We start from the raw sequence: 24,194 nt of genomic DNA on the forward strand, positions 1-24,194 counted from the left end.
GTGCGCCACAAGAACGGCAGCGTGCAAGCCGTGTACGTGGAGCCCGACCCAAACAGATGACACAGAAACGGATGTATGAGTGTTGGCTCAGCGACAGTAGCGCACACTGTGTGTGTGTGTGTGTGTGTGTGTGTGTGTGTGTGTGTGTGTGTGTGTGGGCGTCAACTCGAAGATCTCTAAGGGGCCTCGTTTCTAAAAAATGTCTGGCTTCATTTTAGATTTGACTTCAGAATCATTCCAACAAATACAAACGTTTCAGAGTGGAAGTCACTTATTCGGTCACCGACACATTTAAAAACAAACCAGACATTTTGCTGGATTTGGACACAAACCAGACTTTTGTGCCAATGAGGCTCCCAGGACGAGTCAGTACCGGCTCCTGGAGATTGGCCATGAAACATTTAACACAGGGCCACATTCTCCTGCTCATACAGCGCGTGTCGCTCTCCTGACCGACACACATCTACAAATCAGATGATTAAATGGTCGTAATCCTGTTCCGACTGCAGATTTAACTGATATTTTAAAATAAACATCAAGCTAAACTTATTCTGGATTAGTTGGTGGGAATACATCTTTCAGTGCTTTAAATGTCAGAAAAACATAAGGATGAATATCAGCCTCAACATCCAAAAAGGTCTTGGGCTTGTTGATTATTTTTTGAAAACCTGCGTGCTTGTGAACCGAGATGATGGTTTATATTTTAAAAACAAATAAATTAAAGCAATAAAATGCATTGTGTACATTTAATTATACAGCTATAATTCAGAAAATAAGAAATGATTATAGCGTAATGCCAGTGTACCGCTGTGATTTTGAAACTGCAATCAAGGGAGTAATACTGATGCACAGCTATGACTGTATTCAATGTAAATCAATCAAAATACATGCACGTATTACTTGATACCACCACCTAGTCACCTTGAACGCACCAGGACACGTCACATGCCCAGAGACGTGGACGCTGTCCTTCACACCTTTACTGATGTAAATGTACCAGCAAATCCTCAGCTGAGGTGTTCACTTTTTTACGCTTCTTTATTATTAATAATAATACATTTAATTTGTAATGCACTTTATATTTAAGCAAATCCCAAAGTGCTACATGATAAAACAGGTAAGTGTTAACAATACATAAATATTAAATTCACGATATCCTCCCTTTCTTTATTTGAACACGACACGTAGAAAGCGTTACAGTTGAAGCTCATGAGGTTTTTGCAGCCAAAACAATCACTATTTAAACTTATTTCCTGCCACTCTTCTGCAAATACAGTCAGCGCCTAATGGCTTCAAGACTATCCATGTTTACACGAGGCCACTTACGTACAGTAGACTGACTGATGTGCCAATAGCCCCCAACTAGAAGGAAAAACAACAAAAAACACACCACCACCACAACGTCAGTGATTATTATGTCTGTCGATACCGACCTGTGGCAGTGAGGTCAAACATGCCCAGACACGTCTCCTGAAATGAGACCGTCCCTTTTATTTGAAAGGAAACCTTTCTCTGCAGTCTGCGGCCTCGAGGAGAGAATCAGCGCGCTGCACTCTGGAAGGACCACACGACTTCGTAACCTGCTGGTAATCCTAACTTGTGTGAAAACGGGTGGACGACCTTGAGCCAGCGTGAAACAGGGTTTGGTCATCAACCAGCTAGCTCTGGGGCATGTGTGTGCGCGTGTGTTTTACAGCTAGCGATGCTAAATACATTTTTAAAAAGGGGTGGGGGGTGTGTTGAAAACCGTGGCCTACATCCTTCAGAATTGGCCAAAAGCGCATTTTCCATGAACTGCAACTTAGTTAAAGCCAAGTGAATTCATTTGAAAGTAGTCAAATATGTGTTCAACAGCTCCACACAAGGCCAGTGGGCGGTAACTTGATGGGCCGACACCAAGTCAAACAATGTGTAAGCTGTTAGAAAACTGGGTACCGGCTGCTAGTACTTTGCCGTGCACATTCATATTTGGTGCAACCAGCTCGGTTGCACAGTTTCTTAAATACTTTTGCAGCGTTTCATAACATTCAAGCTTGTGTCAGCGAATGGTGAAGTGAACCAGAAAGGCCTCAGAGAATTACTTGGCAATGGGGCTTTTGTTCTTGTTGAATCCATTTGGTGCACTGAGACCTTACGGGGCAGCGATGGAGAATCATTTGTTTTACGCCCCACTTGCAGAGGCCTCGGTGATCCAGCTGGCAAGCAAAAGCCCAATAGCAAACTCCCCCCCCTCATCATGTTCTGATTTAACCTCACTGTAGACACGGGAGTGAACGCGCTGCGTCTAATGAGCGGCAATTAACGGCGTAGCGATGACAGGACGGTTTCCAGGCAGAGGCGGCGCAAAGTCAAGTAAATAAAGATAAGCAGTCGCAGATTTGCCGTTCTTCACTCGGCGTGTTTATTTCTTTTTTGTTTACAGAGGGAGGAAACATGAGCTCAAGCGCTGTCGTAATTCATTGCGCTCGCCTGAGGTTCTGCATTTATCATCTCCAAGACCAGCGCACTTCCCCTTCCCAGCGATGTGTTTTTGTAAAACAAAAGCTGCTCCGATAAATTCCCGTTTTCCCACGTGCCCTTTAGACCCCCTTTAAAAAAAAAACTACTCCTCCAGACAAATTGGCAAATATGAGGGCGACAACAGCGATAACATATAAATAGCTTTATTAATATAACACTTGTCAAACTACACTGCTGCATCTTGCAAGTGTGCATTTGCAGTTACACAACAAACTGGTCTTCGGTGTGTAACACTAGCAGTGAGTGCTGCATCTTCCTACCTGTGAGTGGTCACATGGCCGGTGGTGTCAACTACAGGTCTCCTATCAATCATGTACTGACAAACACACTATGCGTCCCTCACGCGCTGAGGTCATTCCTCGTAGAGCTGTGCGAAAACAATACCCCGACGTGAGCCCGCGATCGCCCCGGGGTCACGGCGTCTGCTGCCTCTGACGGAGGAGCGCGTCCACCGCCCGGGCCAGGCTGTCCACTGTGGCGTCGGCCGTCACCGCCGGGTGTGTCTCGTCGCCGGGCCTGGAGGAGGAGAAGGCAGAGGCACACGCTTAAGGACAAAAAAAACAAACTTAGTTAGGTGTTATCGGCTCAATTAATAATACTAAAGATGCAAATTTGGCAATAAACCACATCTTTGTCAAGAGTCACCATAAGAACTCACTTCTGATCACGTACATATCATTTTCAGTGCTTTGTTGATATCTTCGCACTGAAAGGTGTCTGTGCAGCTACTTGCCAAAAGCCGCTGCAGGCCGAGCATGCTTTCTGTCTCCATCACCAGCTGTCACACAGTGTTCCAGACACTCAAACGGGCCAACGAGGGAGTTGAATGAGATACACGCACTCAAGAAATCTCAACCGAAAACCAAGAGAATGATTTGGAGACTCAAGCCAGTGGTTTCCAACCCGGGGGGAGAAACTTTCAGGATTCCGTTGACAGTATTATGTTTATTTTTACGTTTATTGGATTGATTGCCACAAACAGGTGAAAGAAAAAACATCAGTAACCACTGCAACTGGTTTCTTAAATAATGACAATTCAGCAGGAGGCACGACGTGGCCTTGCCTGTTACACCCCCCTCCACCCCTCCCCTGGCCGCTGGCATTGTTTGGACCAGCGGCCAGTGATCGATGTGGATTTGTCCGTTTGATCAGCTGGTTGGGGACATGCGATCCCTTTGGCCCGACGCCGGGACGGCACGCAGGACCCCTTTTTCTCCCAATCACATCAAAGGATGGATACGCCCACTTCATTCATTTGCAGGACTCCTGCTCATTTATTAAGTGGTGCCTATAGATCCCCCCCGGCCCCCCTCTCTCCTGGCCTCTCCGGGCGGCCTCGGCCAGGCTCTCTGTGCCGCCTCTGTTCCCCGGTCACGGGTTGCAGCTCCAGATGGGGAGGCTTTGTCTGGACACACACACACACACACACACACACACACTAATCCCTCCCTCTGAGGGCTCGCTGAGGACCACGGCAAACATTTGAGGGCCGCCCAAGTGTGGCGTCCGAAAACAGAAGAGCCTGGCGCTGGGGGGCTGTGAGGAGAGGTGATGAATGCCGAAGCCGCGGTGAATTGTGGGAAGCGGCGCGGCGTGTTTACGCGCGTCTGTCAGCCGCCAGCGCCTGGGGCTATGTGAGCTGGCCCGCTAATGGTCCGGGTGTTACGTCTCCTGCTCTGGATTACTACCACGCCTTTTTTTTTGGGCCCGAGGACTGATGGGAGTTCACACACGCACGTGTAGGCACCAGCAAGCCGTTGCCAACCTCCCGTTGCCATGAATAATGAAGCCGTAACCAGGTCAACGTGACCAATGCAACATTCAGCACAATGCAGCTAGTGTTACAGGTGATGTGCGACTCGCTGCGCGTCCTCCCTCACCTACTGCTGACGTCAGCGGCGAGAAAGGAGGTGGGAAAGAGACAAGAATGTAGCTCGACGCTGCTGCCCGACCCCATGAAAGAATGTCACCAGAATGGTGGTAAGTGATCCCGAGGTTTTGGCAAAGCAAACAATTTGAAGATGTCAGTTGGAATCTAGGGATTGGCCAAAAGGGCCCCGTTATAGTGAGTCTTCATCGCTTATGATTTAAATGAGTTGATTAGTCTGGAAAAAAAAGTGCATGAGGAGGAGGAGGAGCCCTAAACCGGAGTCCTTCAACAATGTCACCTGTCACACAAGTCAATGAGTAATCTGAATCATTATTTGGTGGCCTTTAAACACAACGACATACTTTGCTGTACACCTGATCCCCTACAGCCGTAACATGAGGATATTGTGTACATAGTGTCACGTAATAGGGGATTATTGAAGCTTAGCGTGTCATAGGTGTAGAAATACAATGGACGGGCTCTGCCACCATGAGGTGAAAGTGGATGAGAACGACAGGCTGCGAGTGCGTTTGTGTGTGAGCGTCAGCTGTGTGTCGAAGACCTCTTTATTACACTGTCGGGGGTAGCTGACCGTGGGGGTGAGAGGCATCAGTTAATGCTTAACACACCGGCACATACGCAGAGACGGGCACACAGAAGGAAGCTAAACAGTCACAAGCGCCAGATGTCGATTTTACACCTCTCGCTTAACCTCCTCACCTTTGCCTGGGCACGCCCCGTGCTCGACACTGTGCAGGCGGAGCAGATAAGGCCTGCATGAGGCTGCACAGGAAAAGTTCAACCTCAGCCAAGACAGTGACAAATACAGCAACGCTGGAGAAAGCTTGGCTGGAAACCTGGCAAGCTGGATCGCCACGTGCAAGAATATCTTGATTTTAAGGAACGCTAAAAGCTTGGGAGAAAATACTTTGAATGCCCGACAATTTGACGTAGTAAATCAGGTGCTCATGAAACCAACACGGCTACAAAGAGGGTTCATAATAGATTAGAATTGCATTCGTAAGCGATAGAAAATGTTAAATAAAATTGGTGCGCTTACGTCTAAAAGCAACGATCCGAGCACCAGAGTTCAAAAGGGGCCAACCCCCCCCTCCTTACTGTAGGTGTAACTCTTTAAATATAAAAGGAAACTGATAAAAGTAACCACAAACAGTCAAATAAGAGGAAGAGTGTTAAGAAGTGAAAGATAACCAACCGAGATCTGACAAAAAGCAAGGAGGCAACGCAACTTAATAACACCAACGGCTTGAGCGAACGCCATTTCCTCCAGTCCGCTGACCCAAATGTAGACAAACGGCAACACCCAAAGCTTGACGCGGCGTGGTGCCGTCGCCGGTCTTTTGAGGCACACAGGAGAGCAACGACAACGCTGAGAGGAGAAGAGAGGAAAAAACAACAACAACAACAACCTTAAGGCAGTTCTTTGTGAAGGGCCTTTTGCATCCCACACAAAGAGAAGCACCATCGGCCACAAGGCTGACTTTTCTCACACAGCAGAGCATACGAGAACAACCTGGAGGGGAACGCGGCCCCGTGGTAACTATAGCCTTCATGTTCCGCCCAGCCTTGCGTGCGACATAAGACAAATGTTTCTCTCTTAACCCCCTGGGGGGGGAGGGGAACGCAGGGGGGGGGGGGGTCAGTGAAGCTGCGACTACGTGCACTTTTCTGCTTAGGTGAGAATCTGTGCACAGCTTGAATTGCTCGCTCACAAGGGAAAAAAAAAAAAAGTAAAAAAGTCACAAGAGACAATGAAACCAAAACAACAACTTTGGCAGGAAATTTTAAAATAAATGCGTCAGCGTCGCCCGAAGCGAGGCCTGTCGGTGGTCGATCGTCGACCAACTCGGGCTTTTTGCCTCCCTTCCTTTATTACCTAATATTTACAGAGGAGCGACGGGCCGCGAGATAAGTCCCCTGAAGCAACGCAGCTGCCACCTCTGGTGACAAACCGCCCAACGCGGGAAAGCACCGGCTTGCTTTGCATGTTATGGCAACGGACAGGACAGAGGAGGCGAGCCGGAGCCTCGGGCCTCCTCGCAGCAGCCGTTGTCACTTCTCCGTACGCGGCGCCGCATCACCTTTTTGAGTCAGCAGCGTCGTTGGCTTCGTTCCAGTCGGGGAAGGGCACAAGAGGGGGATTCCCTGTTTGCAGCACGCGGAGTCACTCGATTCATCTTGCGTTTCTCTAAACAGCTGTTGTGAATGCCGGATCGGTCTCTGTGAGGGAGCAGTTTGTGTGGGAAGCTGTGGACATTTTGATTGGTCACCTCGTCTCCAAAAAGGCCCGTTCAGCAGTTATGACAGTCATGGGCTGTAAACATGAGAACCCTGAACGCTCACAAACACCCACTGGAAACTTTGTCCTTCCCCCAACCACAAAAACACCTGGGGCCAAAACAAACAGGACGTTAACCATAAACCACTGCTTTTGGTCCCTTAATGACACAAAAAAGGAAGTTTCATCCCCTCGACTACAAAGCTTGTATAGATTATCACAATTCAAAATGGCTGGTGCAGAGTGCTGGCAGTATTTGTTCATTGATGAAAAAAAATCAAGTACCGGACTAAACCCTTAAATCCATATTCTTAGCTAATCCATTCAACTGCTGCTGTGTTGCAACTGACTCTTGGTAATCGGCTTCACAACAATTGAGAATAAAAACAAAACCTGGTTAAAATCGCTGGCGGGGTCCTTTGAGGAGTGACTCCACACCGGACCTTTTATGGACGGTCGTACCGCGAGGTATGGCTTATGGTCCACACCAAACTGTGATTTACATCACACCGCACGTAGCGGTCCACACTAGCAAGATTGATGATGGCCTGTGTGCAGGTTATGTTTGATGTTCACTGCAGTGACTCACTACAAAAGTTAGCCAATCGCTTTTTTTATTGTAAGCAAAAGGAACGGAAACCAACGGCTGCAAGGGAAACGCGCTGAACACGGTTTTCTGTGCGGTGGATTAACAAAAAAAAAAGCGTGCTGCTTTTCTCTGCTAGAGGAGAACAACCAGAGGCTACGTTAGCCGCCGATAGCATGACACACTTCCTTCATCATGTCACAGCTGTCCTGTCAGCAGTGCTCAATATGTGTGACGCAGATCTAGCCACAATCCTTTTTTCACACCTCGCGATTATAAGCAGTGCTGCTGATGACTTGCTGAGCATTTGTTTGTGTGTGTGTGTCTATAACATCACATGTATGAAGGTTTCAAAAGCACCAATAAGCTGCCGAGTCACCTACTTCTGCTACAACACATGCAAACCCACACGTGGAACCCAGCGCGCACACACTTACACATAAACCACACTCGCTCCTTCTTTCGTCTTTCTCTTTCACTCTCTGAAAAGGTGTAAAAAAAAAAAAAAAAAGTCCCCCCAAAGGCTCCATGGCCGAGGCCCGGCTCCTTTGTCTCGGCGTGGGAGTCTAGTACCGACTGCAAGAAAGAAAAAAAAAAGCTCCGGTTAATTATTAATCTCATTGACTCATAAACGCACTGCAGGCTTCGAAGGAGCACGTAGGCGGGGGAAGCGCTCACCCTGGGGTGCTGGGTGACGGTAAGCCAGGGCTCGGGCACCCACATGGGAGCTCTTCAACTACTGCCACATCCAGCTCAGAGCAGCGCCGGATGGGTTGTCCAAACAGAAGGTTCTGAACCCAGTCTGAATGACACCACCCCCCATCATAGCTTTCTCTGGCAAACATGAGATCTGGTGACTTAAATTTTCGCTTATCTGTAAAAGAAGTTAAAAAAGGGTAGAAAACATATGTTGCGAGTAGAGGATACTACCGTCCTGTGGCGTTGAGAGGCGTCGCAAACTGCGCTTTGGCAAATGGAAGCAACCGTTCCCAACGTGCGTTCACAGGGACGGATGTCAACAGTGACCCAGTAATGTTTATTCCAAATACTCGTACACTAGCAGTTCATCTTAGCACGCAATTACGTTTAACATTGATGACTTGGACTCAATGGACTTTAAGGCAAAACCATGCTAGTAGCTAATTACAGCTGTGCTACATGCGTCCGCGTTTATATTTTGCAAAAGACAGTACTTCTATGGACATTTTGGACTCTTTGGCGACAGGTCCTGGTCATTCACCATTGGAATTCATTCCATCTCTTCTAAATCCAAGTGGTTTACACATCCTGTGTGAAGAAGCCGAGCCAGCGAACAGGCTGTGAAAGCTGGATGCTCTTTTCACCTCTCTGTTCTATTAAAAGCATAGAAATACAAACGCTACAAACGTTAGAAGCAGAGAGGCTAAAGGGCCAAAGAGATGAAGCAGAATTGGGTCTCAAACCATCAGCAGCGCTATCTGAGGGAGGAAATCATTCTCAGAATTGATTGTATTTACATTCCTCAAAGCTGCCGATTCAGATCCCCGGTAATGGTATGAAAACATGGCTTGGGCCCGTGGTGAATGCAAGACTAAATTGATATAATCTAGCCTAAATGTTCATGGTAGAGAAACATGCGGACCCACAACTATCCATTGTGAAAATGGTCATTTCTGCAACCGTGGAGCGTTGCAAAAGCTGCTGAAAAGAACAAACCAGCACTCGGAACAAGAACAGATAAAAAGGGTGAGAAGCATGTTGCAGGGAACGAGATCCAACAAACAACCCAGTTTTCATGTGTTACTGTTTAAAAAAAGGGGTGAGAAAACAAACAAAAAAAACACAGGGCCCCTGCTCATATTCTGCACAGACTTAAAGGGTCTCTGTGGTGGCGCAGAGGAAAACCGACCTCGCGTACACAGTCATAAATTAAAACAGAGCCGTCAAGTAGTCAAGCTTTCAAGCTCGCGGCCCACACCCTCAGCGGAGAGGAGTGAAATGAGATAACTTCACTTCCTGCCCACACGGCGGTTAACAGGACAGGGTGTGGGATTGTGCTTTTGTAAAATAAAAAAAAACGCCTGCATGCTCATTTTAAATGAGACGAACGCTTCGCGAAAGGTCAAGACAGAGGAAAAAGCACAGAAAACAGAAACACAGAAAAGTGCTGCTGAAGCATAACCTGTTCAGACACATTCACACATTAAATCCAGTTCTACTGAAGGTGCTACAAAAAGAGAATTAAAGGCTTTATCGGTGAAAGGAGATGTCCCAATCGTCCGGTTGACACATACATACAAGGCCTTGAAAATACAGTACGTCACCTACAGCAAATACGAAACACTCCCTGTCAGACGGGCGCACACTTGAAACCATTTAGATTCGGGCCACTTGGCACCGGCAGGTGAGTGAAAGATAAACTCGGCTGAAATACAGTCTGTACCCGAGAGCCATCCCTGTGACGACGCTGCGTCTATAAAAAAAATAAAAAAAACAGGAGATTAATCTGCAACCACAGCCACCGACGCACGGTGCCTCCGCTAAGGCTCAGCGTCACAGACCTGCAGAAGAGGACAAAGCCCGTCCATGAACCCAACACCGCTGTGCATTGTTCAGTCTAACGTCGGTTTGATACGATCGATGGGGCACCGTTCTGTCGACAATCGACTCGGTGAAAACGTTCACACACTTTTTCATGAACCCTTTCACTCGTCAGTCATTCGGCCTTGTATTTAATCAGGTTGGAGAGTTGCTGGCTCTCTTTTGTAAAGGTGCCCTGCGCACAAGGAATAGAAAATAAAGAGAAAACAGGTTACATACTTTACGTAACAAATAGTGGGACTACAACATATGAAGGCACTAGCACATGGAAAGTTAACGTTAAAAACAGACGCTGTATTTCTGCACTAGATACGGTATCTATAACAGATATATTAAATATCTGAAGGGCCATTTGCTTTCCTTGTGTGCCGGTTCGCTGCGCCGATTTGCACGACCGGTTGAAATCCGCACCGGCCCTCCCCACTAAACGCAGGTTATGTGCCACTCAAACACTGTAGGAGGGGGACCTGACCCGAACTGGATTGACTGGCGGACAATTGTTACAGGCCAGTGGTGCCAGGCAGTCTGTAGTAAAAAGTGCTTCCTCTCACGCGAAGCGGATCATCCAACACCGCTGCCCGAGGTCAGTGAAGAAGACTTCACAGGTCACATAAGCATGACTTCATCACAGCGTGGCATCCCATCTGCCTCAGGCTGCGAGGACTACGATTACAGGAGTAGAAGCTAATAGTAAAAGTGAAAGCTAGGAATTTTTGGATAATGACTAACAGGCTATCATAGTGAAACCACATTTCAATGATATTGTTTAGATATCGTTGTTTGTAATTTCATATCAGTAATGTCAGAGTTCTACAATATCTCCCAGCGAGGGAAAGGAAGTGTCAACCAACCCGTAGCAAAATGGCTGCAAATGCACCACTGCTGGCGGCTACAACTGAAGGAACCCAAATATTAACAGACGAGAAATCAATTGCGCTAAATAAAAGAGAGCAACGATTTGGTTTTGTCTTTGGTTTCACTCAACGAGCAAATGCTTCTTTTTTTTTTTTTTTTTAAAGATGGAAACATCATTGCACGCTTGCTGACATTAGCAGTTGTAAGTTCAACCCACACACCGCACAGAGGTAATGCTGAGGCAATCACATGGAACCCCCCCCCCTTACAGAAAAGAAACCCACCCACTTCCTGGCCCCCTCCCTGCGTGACGGCTCGCAGACGGAAAGGGCACGAACCAGGGTGTGGTGCTGGTAAACTGATTCTTGGGTCGCACCGTCGCGTGGGGGGGGGTGGGGGCTGCTTCTCTCCGGGGATGATTAATCTGGCCTTGCCCTTGCCCTTGCCTGGAAAACGGTTTCCCAACACTGCCACTAGCAGCGGAGCGACGGCCCACAATGTAAACGACTTTTCTAAAAAAGATAGACGCTGCAGTGTGCGCGAGTGTTCGCCGTGCACTATGCCAGATTCCAGACGGGAACCCCGGTTAAGGGCCTTCCAGCCACCCGATGGCCCTCCGATGGCCCTCGTTCAAAAACACCCATTAACAGTGCGTCCGTAAACACTCCCCCAACGCCTTTGTGCTGATGCGGGTCCTCGATGATAAGAGAAGCAGGACGGGGCCAAAAGGGAGGGATGACGTTTCAACAGGTTGGTAACAGGTGTGAGCCGCAGGACAGAGGAAGGGACAGCGTGTACTCTTAACTGCTTCTCCAGTATTGTGCGTATATGACACATCACCACAACGGGGCGTCGTGTCCTACGGGCTTGTTCTGATGCGCCGAAGGGACCAAAAAAAAAAAAAAAAAAACCCCACTGGGAACGAGATGTTCTTCAAATATTTAGGCCATAAAAGTTGTAAAAAGCTGTAGACTGTTCTTTAATCTGTTAATGTGATAAGCCCAAGGCTGGGAGGCGGGGCCAAAGGGAACGCCAGTGTGCTGCACGAAAGGGCGCGGGAGATCGTCCTCAGTGCAGATGTTGTGCTTCACGCGAAACGGAGCTTTTCTCGCAGTTTGACTGCGTCCGTATTCTACACCGTACACGGTTATAACCCACAAAACAGCCCAAAAGCTTCTCCTAAAAAGTAGGTATCAAAAGAACAGAAATTGCACTTGATGAGCCAAACTACAGCGCCGAAAGGCAGAGCAGAGGTCGAGGAGTGGAGCGCTGGCAGCTCGACCGCCGTAATCCCGGTTTTAAACCACTTTTTGGCAGAGGCCAGTTTCTTGCAAACCTGTTCTGCATTAAAAGAGCAAAAGAGTTCTCTGGCTCCCCTGAGGCTGGTGCGCTAACCGTCGCTCATTATTCAAGAACAAGGGAGAAAGTTTACTGCTGGCAGAACACTGACCCATTACAATTAGCCTTATCTTATGCCTATAGTCTCAACAGCCATTACTGGTGGGCACTGTAATGCTCTCTCATGACCACCACCCTTTGATTTTATCTGCAGGAGCCATCGTGAAAAAACACAAGCAGCGCATGCGTGTCCTTTGCATCGCAGGGAAAAGTACAAAGGAGCAAATAACACGAGGATGAGGATTAATTCACCTAAAGCTGACATTCCTAAAGTATCGCACACGTCTTAGCTTTTTCCAAAAGATGCAAGACCTCGAATCCTCCAACAACTTTGAAGCCAGTCAGATGGCAAACAGTGTAAACGTTAAACAAAAGAAACGTCCCAGCATCAGACAGAGCCAAGTCACGCTTGATGAGACTCTGCACTCCTTGCATGAGTAAGTCAGAAACTCTTCAAAATAAGCAGGTATGATTAGATTGTCTGTGATTTGTATCTTTTTCCCTTCCTCTCTTGTCACAGGGCTCGGGGTATTTGAAGCAGTCCTTTTTCCTTCTTCTTTCCTCCCCCAAGCGTGATGGGAACTGGAGGCCTGCGCAGCATCTGCTTGACTTGGAAACAGCTGTGTTTTCACAGATCTGACCGAGGTTTATAGCTGCTCCCAGCAAGCCTGGGTTCACTGGGACCGTTTGGCTAAATATCGCTAAATCTCACTCGCAAGTCCCACAGAAACAAAAACGATTAAAAATAATAATACAAATCACGGTTTCTCTTCTTGTTCGGAGGGAATGTGTATAGCACAGTCTAATAAATCTACTGAAGGATCATATGTATCACGAGGGGTTTATGTTAATTGATTAAACTACAGCTCACTTTGGAGGCATAACATTTGAATTTGATGCACAAAAGTGTGCAGAGGGAAGTATTCACTAAGTGTCTTCTGTCAATACCCACGCACAAAAATAGAGACTTGTTGATACAACTTTAACAACTTGAATCCAATCCTGACAATAAAACATTGATAAACACTAGCGAGTCCTTTTACTGCACAGCACTGAAAACGTTGTTCAACCACCCATCTAATAACCTTCTGTACGCACGTGTTGACGCACAAACTCCATTCACCAATCAGTCCATAAATCTGACGCACCACAGTTGAAACGCAACACGTCGGGTAACACAATACAGATCCCACATATGTTCCCCACTTATTTGAACCAGTTGCGGTCTCCTCCCAAAAAACAGAAGGAAATAATAAAAAAAAAAGGATGAGCAGTGATTGATTCATATCTGCTTCATCCTGTATTTAGTGGAGTTAATTCAGTATTAAGAGAGTTAGCACACCAACGCCAAACTGTGCTGCTAGGAGAAGATCGCAGAGTAATAAGAATAACAAACCATATGAATTTAATTCTGCAGAGTATCTGTTTGAAAAAGGTCCCGCCTCCCCTGATTGAGCCGACAGCGACGCGTGGCCTCTGAACTCGGATCAAAGTGGAAACACACGTGTGCCATGCAGCCAAACAGAGCGACTGTGCCGTTCGTGCAGGATTACAGCGGGCCGATGCTCAAGAAGATTACTCAGCGTTCCGTGGTCACGTGACTCCAGACCTGCATGCAAGTGCGCAGCAGTTGCATGCAGGTCATCCAGCGTGGCACTCTTCAGACTGATCGGTGGTTTATAGCCAAACCACTCATTATTTGTGCCCCGTGATTCGGATCCATTGCAAAGTTCCCGCTCCACAAAAACTTTGCTGAAGAACGCACAAACCAAATCCCAAACGTTAATGTAACAATGAGTGTTATTCTGAATCACTGTTCAGGGACTGGTTGTTATAATGAACAGCATATCAGTGGCATGAACTGGACTTCCATAACCACTCCCTGACATTTCCCTCTTTTTCATCAAGCCGTAACTACCACAAATGTCTTCTAAAATAATCAACCAGATGTTTCTGTAATTACACCATGAGAAAGGCGTAATGATTTGGGATCATAAATTCTTGGGTGACTTATAGCCCTGTGGGCGAGTTGCATTCAACATGTGGAGAGGATAAAGCTATTTTCGGCACCTTCTCAATCCAATAAACAAAACGTGGAATGCTAAAGAATGAGGCGGCCCAGTGAGCGTAGAGGAGGAAACTGGGACTCACAATCCTGGTGTGACTGCGCCCTCTGCTGGCAAATAGATATAGAATTTTATTCGCAGTAGGATCAGAATAGCTTTCAAGATCTATAAAAAAGAAGAAAAAAACTCATACTTTTCTTAAAAAGATCTAAACCTTTTATGAAACGGAGGTTTAAAACACAGCTATGCAACTAAGTAATGAAGCAATCTTACACTTACACTTTTATCGGTTATAAAAGCACAGATTTAGCCAGAGAACAAGATGGCATCTTAGTAAAGGAAACTTTGGCTGCTCACACACCGACATGGATGGTTTCACCAACCAATAGGAGCAGCCGTGGCCCAGCGGTGGCCAATAAGGACTCATGTTTATCTTTGGTAGATTGAAGGACCCCACTGACCGGTATTTGCCCGTCCTGACTTGAACGCCTCTCATTCCACAGCGTTGGGCCCCTCCCACGTCATTCACCAGATCGTCCCCAATCATCAGCACCTGCAAGAAAAACATTTTTATTTTATTTTTTAGGTGAAGTTGTTTTAAGCTGCTATATGCAAATAATGTAAATTAACACTAATAACGTGCCAACATCTCATGTAATTAAGGTAACATGTAACTTATTTCACGAGGACCGCCAGTAGTCATCGCTTCCTATTGTTTCCAGCTCTCGCCCACACGGCACTTGACGGATAGATTTCATCCTGCCCTCCCTTCACCTCGTGTTTCTTTTATGAACTTCTCAGCTGTCTGAGCATCAGATTTCTTTTCTTGTGCTTCTGGGTCAGTGAGGGTGTTCGCCTTGGGAGTTCGGGCACGGAGACCTTTGCACGTTTAGTATGCACCTCACTGAGGAGACCGAAAGCCCAGTGTCCCGCTGCCGGTCTTTTGTAGTCACTCGAGAGTTTGTGGCCAAAGATCTGCTCAGAAATCTGGGGGCAGCTGTGTGGCATTGGTCCTTTTTGCTATTTACCCTTGTAGTGTTTTTTATCAATAATTGCACGATTGGGGAAGCTTGCGGCCGCGTGTTTGCCACTCGGTGGTTAGCGACAACCGCGTCTTTGCAGCGCGACGACCTCCACTTCAAGCTCGCCTGGTGAACGCTGAACATCTTGATCACTTCTGCCTCGTTAAGGGCAACTCACAGTTCCCACTGACTGACTCACTCAGTCAAAGGTCAAACAGTCAAAAATCATTGACTGTAAAGCTACATTTAAAAAAATGAACCTAGATAAAAAGTGTGGAAAACATGTAAAGTGCAGTGGGAATCTGGATTATTATGGTTGACTTTGTTGTTATGTACCTCATGTGGTTGAAGTCCCATGTCATTGAGAACACTCTGGAAGAACGTCGGGGACGGCTTTCCAACTACTTCGGCCTTTAAATCACACGCATACTGGAGGGGAAAAAATCATCATCAATGTTCACATAAGAACTGCTCTTCTTAACCAATGCAAACGAAGCACTTACTGTACCTCCAGAGCCTTCATGTAGGCTCCGACGTCTAGTTTCAAACCGTCCGTCTCTTTGTAGTACCTCCTATGGGGAGATCACACGTATATATTTTACGTTGTGCTTATCAATTAGAATAGGCAATAATGCCTGTAGAGTTGCACAATATCCTCTTACCCTTGGCCCAGAGAGAACAGAAGTGGCTTCTCCAGGTCTGTGAGGACCCTAAATGCCTCGTTCAGGTTCTGGTAGGTAAACTTTTCAGCGGCGTCTCCAATCACCACGCAGTTCGGGTTGCTCTGGTCAACACTGTCGAACTCTGGGAGAAGTCCTGCATCGGAGTGAACGTATGGAGTCATTTGGAGGACGTTGTGATGTTAACAACACAGTTTACATACTGTCAACAAATCCCGAAATCTGTTTTTTTTCCTCAGAAGCTAATAATGATGCACAACTGGGCCTAAACAAAGCACCGTTATGTTAGATATGTTGCTTTCCTGCTCAATTAAACGCCACATGTTGAGTCGTTGCATGTTTTGCAGGAACCACTCAGGGGATGCTGTCAAGGCGCAGTAGTATTCACCATCATACACGAGCAGGTGGGGCCGTAAGCCCCTCTCCTTGAGGACAGCCGCGGCGGCAGGAGCGGGAGAGAAGACCTCAGACACGAGGATGTCGAAGCCCAGTCTCTGGAGCTTGGCGACGAACGTCTCTCTGGCTGCCTGAGTCTCATTGGTGCAGAAGCGCAGCTGCAGGTCGGATGCCTTGAGCCTTTAAAACCAAAAGCACAAGGAGGTTGAGCTTGCAGCAACATGGTGACACTGTGGATAGAGACGCCCCCGCGCACCGTTCAGATATTAACATCATGCGTGCATAGAGACGCGTTGGGAGTCTAGCAGGGGAATGCTAACGTTAGCATCCATGAAGTTGGCAACACTACGGAGAGACCGTATTTAAAGGTATAAAAAAACAACTCCCAACTCACATTTTCACCGCTTCAATTGAACCGGGAATGGCGACCCCGTCGCCCTCCCCGCTGTCATATAAAACGCCGCACATGTCCAGTATGACACCTTTCAAACTCCTCGCACAGCCCGGCCAGTCCGTGTCAGCCATGACGCAATGACAGCCTCGAAACGCGCATGCGCGTGGAGCGAGCCGGGCAGCTCCCGTGAATTAATCTCATAGCGGTTCGTATGACTAATAATAACATACACGGGCCTAAGGGCAACGGTCACTGTCGGAGTTAAGTCACCTAAAAGATGCAGTGGTATGATTTTATAAATACAACTCAAACAATGAAGTGTCTTTTAACCGAGCTGAACGAACGTGCCACTCTTTCGCCCTTTAAATGAATGACAGTTGTCTGTTTCGTCCAGGCGACTTAAAAATTGGTCGATCTTGCAATCGCCGGGTGAAGTTGCGGCATGGGGGCGTGTCCTCTGACGCAGCACGCACGGAAGGCGCCGAGGGCTCGTCCCCGCCCCCCGCCCAACCAACGGGCATTTATTAAGCCGCACCGGCGCCTTCAGCTTCACCCATCAGGACAGGACGGACATCCATCGCGCCACTAGAGGGGCTTTTAATCTTCGCTTCACTTCTCTGGTACTTATTTGGCTTCCCCCGCGAGGCTCCTTTCCTCTCCTCTCCCCGTCATCGAGGGTTTAGAGATCGCTTAAAGGCAACTGAAATCCGGCAGGCGCTAACGTTTGTTAGCTAGCTAGCTAGCTGGTGTTTTACAAATATAAATAAAAGGCGCAGGTGCTCCGCCGCCGCCTGCGCGTGCGTGCGGTTAGCAGCGGTTTATAAGAGGTTCACGCTCGGGAATGGGGGGGCATTCATATAATTTATGGCGACTGTCATAGCTTAAGTAAGCGTTTTAGGGGACGTCATGCGAACCCCCCTCCCGCACACACATACACACAACCCGACGATACAGTATTACGTAACACGACCCGGTTTCTGAAAGCCGCTCAGTGAGGAATTAACGTTGTTGCTACTGCGGGTTTTCGCGTGGCTGTGAAGTTACTGCGGCGGGGGAGGGAGGGGGTGGGGTGCGAGGCTGCCTCCCCCCTCCAGGAACCTATCGCCTCTCAGGAGCCGCGTTCATAGAAACCAGTCGCTGCCTCTGTTGGCTTTGTGTGTTTATTCACCGGTCAGAGTTATTGATTATCCAGAGCAGGATTCTGGATAACTAATCTGTTCTTCTTTTTCTTTTTTTTTGCACGTACTGTCAATTTTGCCAGAATTTCATTTCGTTGCATTTTAGTGCCACATCATCCTAGCTGTTTAAACAGGAGTCTTGCATGTCACAGGGCGTCTACTTAGTCTGGAACATCACAGTTGCGTTGCCGTGCTGCTTTGGGATTAGCTTTTTGTCAACGCCGCCAAGTACGTCCCTCCTTTGTGTTGCTTGTGAAAGAAAAAGCGTTATTCAGCATACAGGCGAGGCCCACGGGCTCTATTCAATGTCATATAACGGCGTGTTGGTTTATTAAGCACGTTTCTTGTTGCTGCAATGTGCTTTTTTTGTATTTTCTTTATTGAATAATCTGCAGATTCGTCTGTTGATTATTTGGACTACTATTTTGTTCTATAAAATGTCACCAGGTTTTAGAATTTCCTTTACAATTGGCTCTTTATTTGCTTATTATTATGCTTTGTTATTGTTTGTTACATTATGGTTCCTATTGTCTTTGTTTACAGAAAACCACCTGTTTGTTTGCAAGAATGCATTCATGCAACCCCTTAAAAAAAACATGCCTCTCATGCCATTCGATTAATTTTGCAAAGATGAGCAAGCCATGAGGTCTGACTCCATGGCCAAGAAGTTGAGAAATAATAATGTTGTTGATTTCTGGAAAGAAGTGAGACTTCTTAACAACTGTAAAACATCTTTGCCGTGCACTGTGACGGAATTTTAGGAGCAGACAATATTGCTGAGTTATGGAAGGAACATTATGGTACCTATGGTACTCTATACTTCACACGTGTGATCCAATTATTAAAAATGCAAGTCTACAGAGACTCCAAGTAGCTTATAATGATGCCATGCAAATATTTAACTGTATTAGTGCGGACCTATATACAAGGCGGAAGATATTGAGACGAATGTGTCAACGACAATTATGTCACGAGGTGTACCAAGCTATAAATAAGTTGGATGATGGCAAAGCAAGTGGTTCAGACCATATCACTGCTGAACATCTTAAATATGTTAGTCCCAGGATAGGTCCTCTTGTTGCCATCTGGTTTACCGGCCTCGTGACTCATGGCTTGTTACCAGACTCAATGCTGTCTGTCCTGTTAGTGCAGGTTATTAAAAACAAAGCTGGTAAAGCAGGTAGCCTAGAGAGTTACAGGCCCATTGCTTTGGCCAGTATTCTGTCAAAGGTCCTGAAAATAATTCTAATGGACGGATTAAATGAGTTTATTCACTCCTCAGATAACAAATTTGGCTTTAAAGCCAAACATGGCGCTGACCTGTGTGTGTATATATGCCTTTAAGGAAATTGTCAACAAATATAGAGGTCAAAACTCATCCGTTCTCATGTGTTTTATTGATGCCTCAAATATTTGACCGTGTTAATCATGGAAAATTGTTTAAAAAATTGAGTCAAAATGCAAAAAAATTCAAGTCTACAGAGACTCAAAGAAGCTTATGTAATGCTTATGTAATATTACTAAAGAGACCGAGATGGTGTAGTGCCAGTGAAATGTTTGTGACTGCGGCAGTTAAGATTACTTAATACAGCTTTGAAAGTATTATGTATCAATTTATCTGCCGGGTTAACATCTCTGAAAATGTAATCATCTTGGGTTTGTCAAGTATAAAGTTTCGCACTTCACGCTACCAGTCCCATAAGGCCTTGGTAGGTCTATGTACTCTGCTTTGCTTGTATATGTGTTTATACATCTTTATATATGTGTGTTCAGGCCCAAATCATTTTTGTGGGTAAGTCACATCCTTGAGTCTGAAATAAAAGTTAATATATCATCAAATAGACGTAGCAGCTTCCAACCACGAAGGGAATGATTCTCCAGCTCGGGCGCAACCTGAGCCGCTTGGCCCCCGCTCTCAGTCGCAGCGTCCACTCCGGCACGCGTCCCGCCTCCACGGCCGCAAACAAACTGAGGTCAGACCGCCCGCTCACCTCGGAGGAAATCTACGCCCGCGAGGACAAGTACGGAGCGCACAACTACCACCCGCTGCCCGTGGCCTTGGAGAGGGGGGAAGGTGAGTGCCGAGCATCACATGATTACTAAAAATACACACTCGCCCCGTGACGATAGTGGTGGTTCTCTCGTGTCCTCCCAGGTATCTATTTGTGGGACGTGGATGGCTGCCGGTATTATGACTTCTTGAGCGCCTACAGTGCAGTGAACCAGGGCCACTGCCACCCGAAGATCATCGCCGCGCTCACCGCCCAAGCCTCCAAACTCGCCCTGACCTCCCGCGCGTTCTACAACGACGTGCTGGGAGCCTACGAGGAGTACATCACCGGCCTGTTTGGCTATGACAAAGTCCTACCCATGAACACAGGTGCTGTCAGCAGGAGCAGCATCACACGCTAGCATCCTCACCAGTCATTACGAGTGCATTTGTTGACACCTCCATACTTTTATGACATTTCAGGTGTTGAAGGTGGTGAGACGGCCTGCAAGCTTGCCCGCAAATGGGCCTACAATGTGAAGGGGGTTCCCAAAAATCAGGCCAAAATCATTTTTGCGGGTAAGTCGCATCCTTGCGTTGCAAAGCGCCGGGTCAGAGTGATGGAGTTTGTCACATTTGTTTCTTAACCCGCTGCCTTTGGAAGAAAACTGGCACCAAATGGCGAGCATCTCCTTGGAGCTCAAGTAGTTGGAAAAATCTATTTATTCTATTTTGAAAGATGACCTCTCGACAGATAAAGGAGAAGGGTTTCAAATCCCCTACATTATGTAAAGATGTAAACTCAACAATGTTAAGTATGCCTCATGCACTCCTCATTTTTATTTTAGAGGGAAACTTCTGGGGCCGCACCATGGCGGCCATCTCCAGCTCGACTGACCCCAGCAGTTACGAAGGTTTCGGCCCCTTCATGCCGGGCTTCGAGCTGGTCCCATACAACGACATCCCTTCACTGGAGGTACACGTTTTGATTCTACCTGCAGAGCCACCCTCTTTGTTTATGTAACAAGGACCGGCTTGCTGAACGCAGTCACGTAAAAAAAAAAAAAAAAAAATCTATATATATTTTCCCACAGAAAGCTTTTCAAGACCCCAACGTTGCCGCTTTCATGATGGAGCCCATCCAGGGCGAGGCGGGGGTGGTGGTGCCGGACCAGGGCTACCTGACCAAAGTCAGAGACCTTTGCACCAAATACAACGTGAGTCTGGACAAAAAGCAGCAGTCGACCGATCAAATGCTACGATTCAGCTGTTGGACTACAGTGTGGCTCCACCAAATCCTTTGAGGACAAACCAGTCTGGGCTGTTCATCATGAGGATTCCAGTTTTTCCCCCATTGAATTACACGCCTTGGGCATTGCAATGCTGTAACGTAGAAGCAAAGAAAAGCTCTTTGCTAGAGCCTGTGTTTGTTTTTGGGTTGCTTTAGTAACACGATCTTCTCTAATGTAGCTTTTAAAAGGCTCATAGTAAACAAACAAAAACCCAGTTCTTAAATGTAGGTGTTTATACAATAAGCAAGCCATAAAGAAATGTTGCCTTCAAATTTCATCTTTTTGCCTTCACACCGTTAGGGTGTGTTAAAAAAAAACAAACAAACATTTTTAAGGATCTGTTTATGGACACAGGACAAAAAGCAACTCAGGCCGAGGGGACCACTGCAGTCTACTAAAGACCCCTGTGTTTTTTTCCAGGTGTTGTGGATCGCCGACGAGGTGCAGACGGGCTTGGCGAGGACCGGCCGGCGCCTGGCTGTGGACCACGAGGAAGTCCGCCCCGACGTTGTGATTCTGGGCAAAGCTCTTTCTGGAGGCGTTTACCCCGTGAGAACGTTTTCTCTGTTTGTCCACACAAGTCTGACACACACTGCAGTATAGAGCATACTGGTTATCTTACCTTTTTTTTGTTGTCTTTTTTTCTCTTCGCTCGTTTGCCGCAGGTGTCTGCCGTGCTGTGTGACGACGAGGTAATGATGACCATCAAGCCAGGAGAACACGGCTCCACGTATGGCGGCAACCCTGTGGCCTGTCAGGTCGCAATGGCCTCACTGAAGGTCAGTGTGAGAAAAATAAATAGTGTATTTGTCTATGTACCCTTTAACAACTCCACTTCCTTACTCCTTCAAAATCAATCAGAAAGGAAGATTGCATGTCCTGTTGATGTCGCGAGTCCTCTTTGATTCTGTTGTTGTTTGCAGGTGCTTGAGGAGGAGAAGCTGGCAGAGAACGCCGAGAGGATGGGAGCGCTGCTGCGGAGCGAGCTGAGCAAACTGCCCAAAGACATCGTGACGGCCGTCAGAGGGAAAGGCCTCCTCAATGCCTTCGTCATTAAGGAGACTAAAGGTAGAGTAATGGAGTCTTTTAAATAAAAATAAAAATCCCCTGCTAATAATACGCTTTACTTTTGTGCATTAAGCATGATCTTGGCTTTCATTGAGAAAGCCAAGATCATTCCAACCAACTGAGTACCCTAAAAAAAACAAATATTATATTACTATCCCGTTAAATTAATATCAGAGGTTCTCTTTATACTAAATGTGCAACTTTGTACATTGCAGTCACTCACTCTACCCTTTTTTTTTTTTTTCTTTTTTCAAATCCTCAGACTACAATGCCTGGAAGGTGTGCTTGCGACTTCGTGACAACGGACTGCTGGCCAAGCCCACCCACGGTGACATCATCCGCCTGGCGCCTCCCCTCATCATCAAAGAGCACGAGCTGCGTGATTGTATCGATATCATCCAGAGAACCATCTTGTCCTTCTAAATTACAACCTGACGCAGAATTCAAAGATAGGTAGAGCTAAACATGATGTAGCTTTCTATTATTATTATTTTTTAAATATTTTAGTTCAAAGAGTTCTTTGATGCGTACTCTGGTAGGAATGCAGTACAAAGTTGTGGAGTGCGCTTCTATGAGACTGTATCGACACTTTTGTACATAAACCGCTGTAAAGAAGAGGTTCCTGAAACCCAAGCAAAAAACTATTTTAAGTGTTCAATATTTCATTTTAGGGTTGACCCGAATGCCTCGACGCTTCAGCCATGGCAATCAAATCTATATTTGAAAGCATATTTGACCTCAAATATGAAAATCCCCAAATAGCCTGTAAAATGAAGTCTAGTAAGCTCAACATTATAGTGAATCACTTTAGTTATGAAGACATTAACGTTGTTTGTGTCTGTGCCATTGTCCAGGCAGCAGATGAGATGTTACGTTTTCTAACCCTCTTTTAATTTATGTTAACGGCCACGTTGTATTTATTAATTTGTATATGAGCGAGTTCATTTTTATGGACTGCTGTGGTGATTATTGCACATTTAGTAGCTTTTGACATTTTGGTAAATGGGTGTCCTTGAAGTCGGACAAGGACAAATCCCTCATTGGAGAATAATTGCAAAGTAAATCTTGGCAGCGTGCATCTGTGTCACTGAAGCTTTAAAGTCTCGGGACAGAACTAGATATAATATATTGACGTAAATAGTTTACATGCTTGTCTTCAATAAAACCTTTTTAATTATAAGAAGGATATGTGAAGCTTTTGGGAAGGCGTGCAGTTGGAAGTTACAAAGATCTGTTCTGATCTGTTAAGTATTAAGTCTGACTGACTGATCGACGTTGGAAGTACAAGTTAATATTGCACCTACGCTTTGTGTTGTTTTTATGTAGAGGGCCAGCTAGTCTGGGTCATTTTTGAAGTATTCCAGAGCAGGGTTTCTCCACAATTGGGAAAATGCCTTAATGTATATGGAATTTTCAGATTTCGAGAACTTGCAAATTTTGGTGAAATTATTTTATTTTTCCCAAACACTTTTTTGAAGTACTTTTAATTACCAATATCTGTATGTGTAGCACATTGTTGTCATTGAACATTTTGATGGATCTGATGGACATTGTCTTTCAAAGGCAATATCCCCTTTTAGTTATTGCCTAATTCACTAATCTTCAAATAAATTAAAAAAATAAACAGTCTTTTCCTGACTTTTCTTTTTTTTTAAAGCTTAAATGACACATGTTGTGGGAGACTTTGCACAGACAATCGGTAAATAAGAATAAGGTTCAAATATGTCATGGCCACACCATCCCAGCCTTTGCAATTTATAACCTTGTTCATTCAATTAAACATTTTGAAGGGCTACATACGAAGCGACGCAAGCCTAGAAAAATGGGTCGACACACGCAAGCACGCAAGGAGGTGTGAAAAGACACGCAAGGGACACGCAAGGGGGTCTTGCATCTGCGTCGCTCTGAAAACGCAGAAGCATAAACTAGGCTTAAAGAGTTTGAAATGGTGTGGATTCAAAAGACAGCGTTTAGCTGCACCCTATCACGTCAAAAACGAT

The 24,194-nt window shown here is 46.2% G+C and overlaps 2 protein-coding genes across 3 annotated transcripts; one reads left to right on the forward strand and one right to left on the reverse strand.

Annotated features, from left to right (window-relative positions):
* Positions 1-2,373: 2,373 nt before the first annotated feature.
* On the reverse strand, positions 2,374-17,189 carry lhpp (phospholysine phosphohistidine inorganic pyrophosphate phosphatase). The gene is made up of 7 exons (XM_040176480.2): positions 16,667-17,189; positions 16,265-16,452; positions 15,859-16,012; positions 15,705-15,768; positions 15,533-15,625; positions 14,636-14,727; positions 2,374-3,036 (listed from the first exon to the last, which is right to left on the reverse strand). Exons 1-7 carry the CDS (start codon positions 16,795-16,797, stop codon positions 2,934-2,936), a joined length of 825 nt encoding a protein of 274 aa, XP_040032414.2. The 5' UTR covers positions 16,798-17,189; the 3' UTR covers positions 2,374-2,933.
* oat (ornithine aminotransferase) lies at positions 17,126-23,823 on the forward strand. 2 transcript variants are annotated; one of them, XM_040176477.2, is made up of 10 exons: positions 17,126-17,286; positions 19,687-19,918; positions 20,000-20,224; positions 20,318-20,413; positions 20,683-20,810; positions 20,929-21,051; positions 21,547-21,675; positions 21,792-21,905; positions 22,050-22,194; positions 22,457-23,823. In XM_040176477.2, the coding sequence occupies exons 2-10, from the start codon at positions 19,714-19,716 to the stop codon at positions 22,615-22,617; spliced, it is 1,326 nt and encodes a 441-aa protein (XP_040032411.1). In that variant the 5' UTR covers positions 17,126-17,286; positions 19,687-19,713; the 3' UTR covers positions 22,618-23,823. The 2 variants fall into 2 exon arrangements, with proteins under 2 accessions (XP_040032411.1, XP_040032412.1); XM_040176478.2 differs by lacking the exon at positions 17,126-17,286 and adding an exon at positions 17,777-18,072.
* Positions 23,824-24,194: the final 371 nt, after the last annotated feature.

The sequence above is a fragment of the Gasterosteus aculeatus genome, chromosome 5, assembly GCF_964276395.1.
Source record: "Gasterosteus aculeatus chromosome 5, fGasAcu3.hap1.1, whole genome shotgun sequence".
In the NCBI taxonomy this organism is placed as follows: Eukaryota; Metazoa; Chordata; class Actinopteri; order Perciformes; family Gasterosteidae; genus Gasterosteus; species Gasterosteus aculeatus.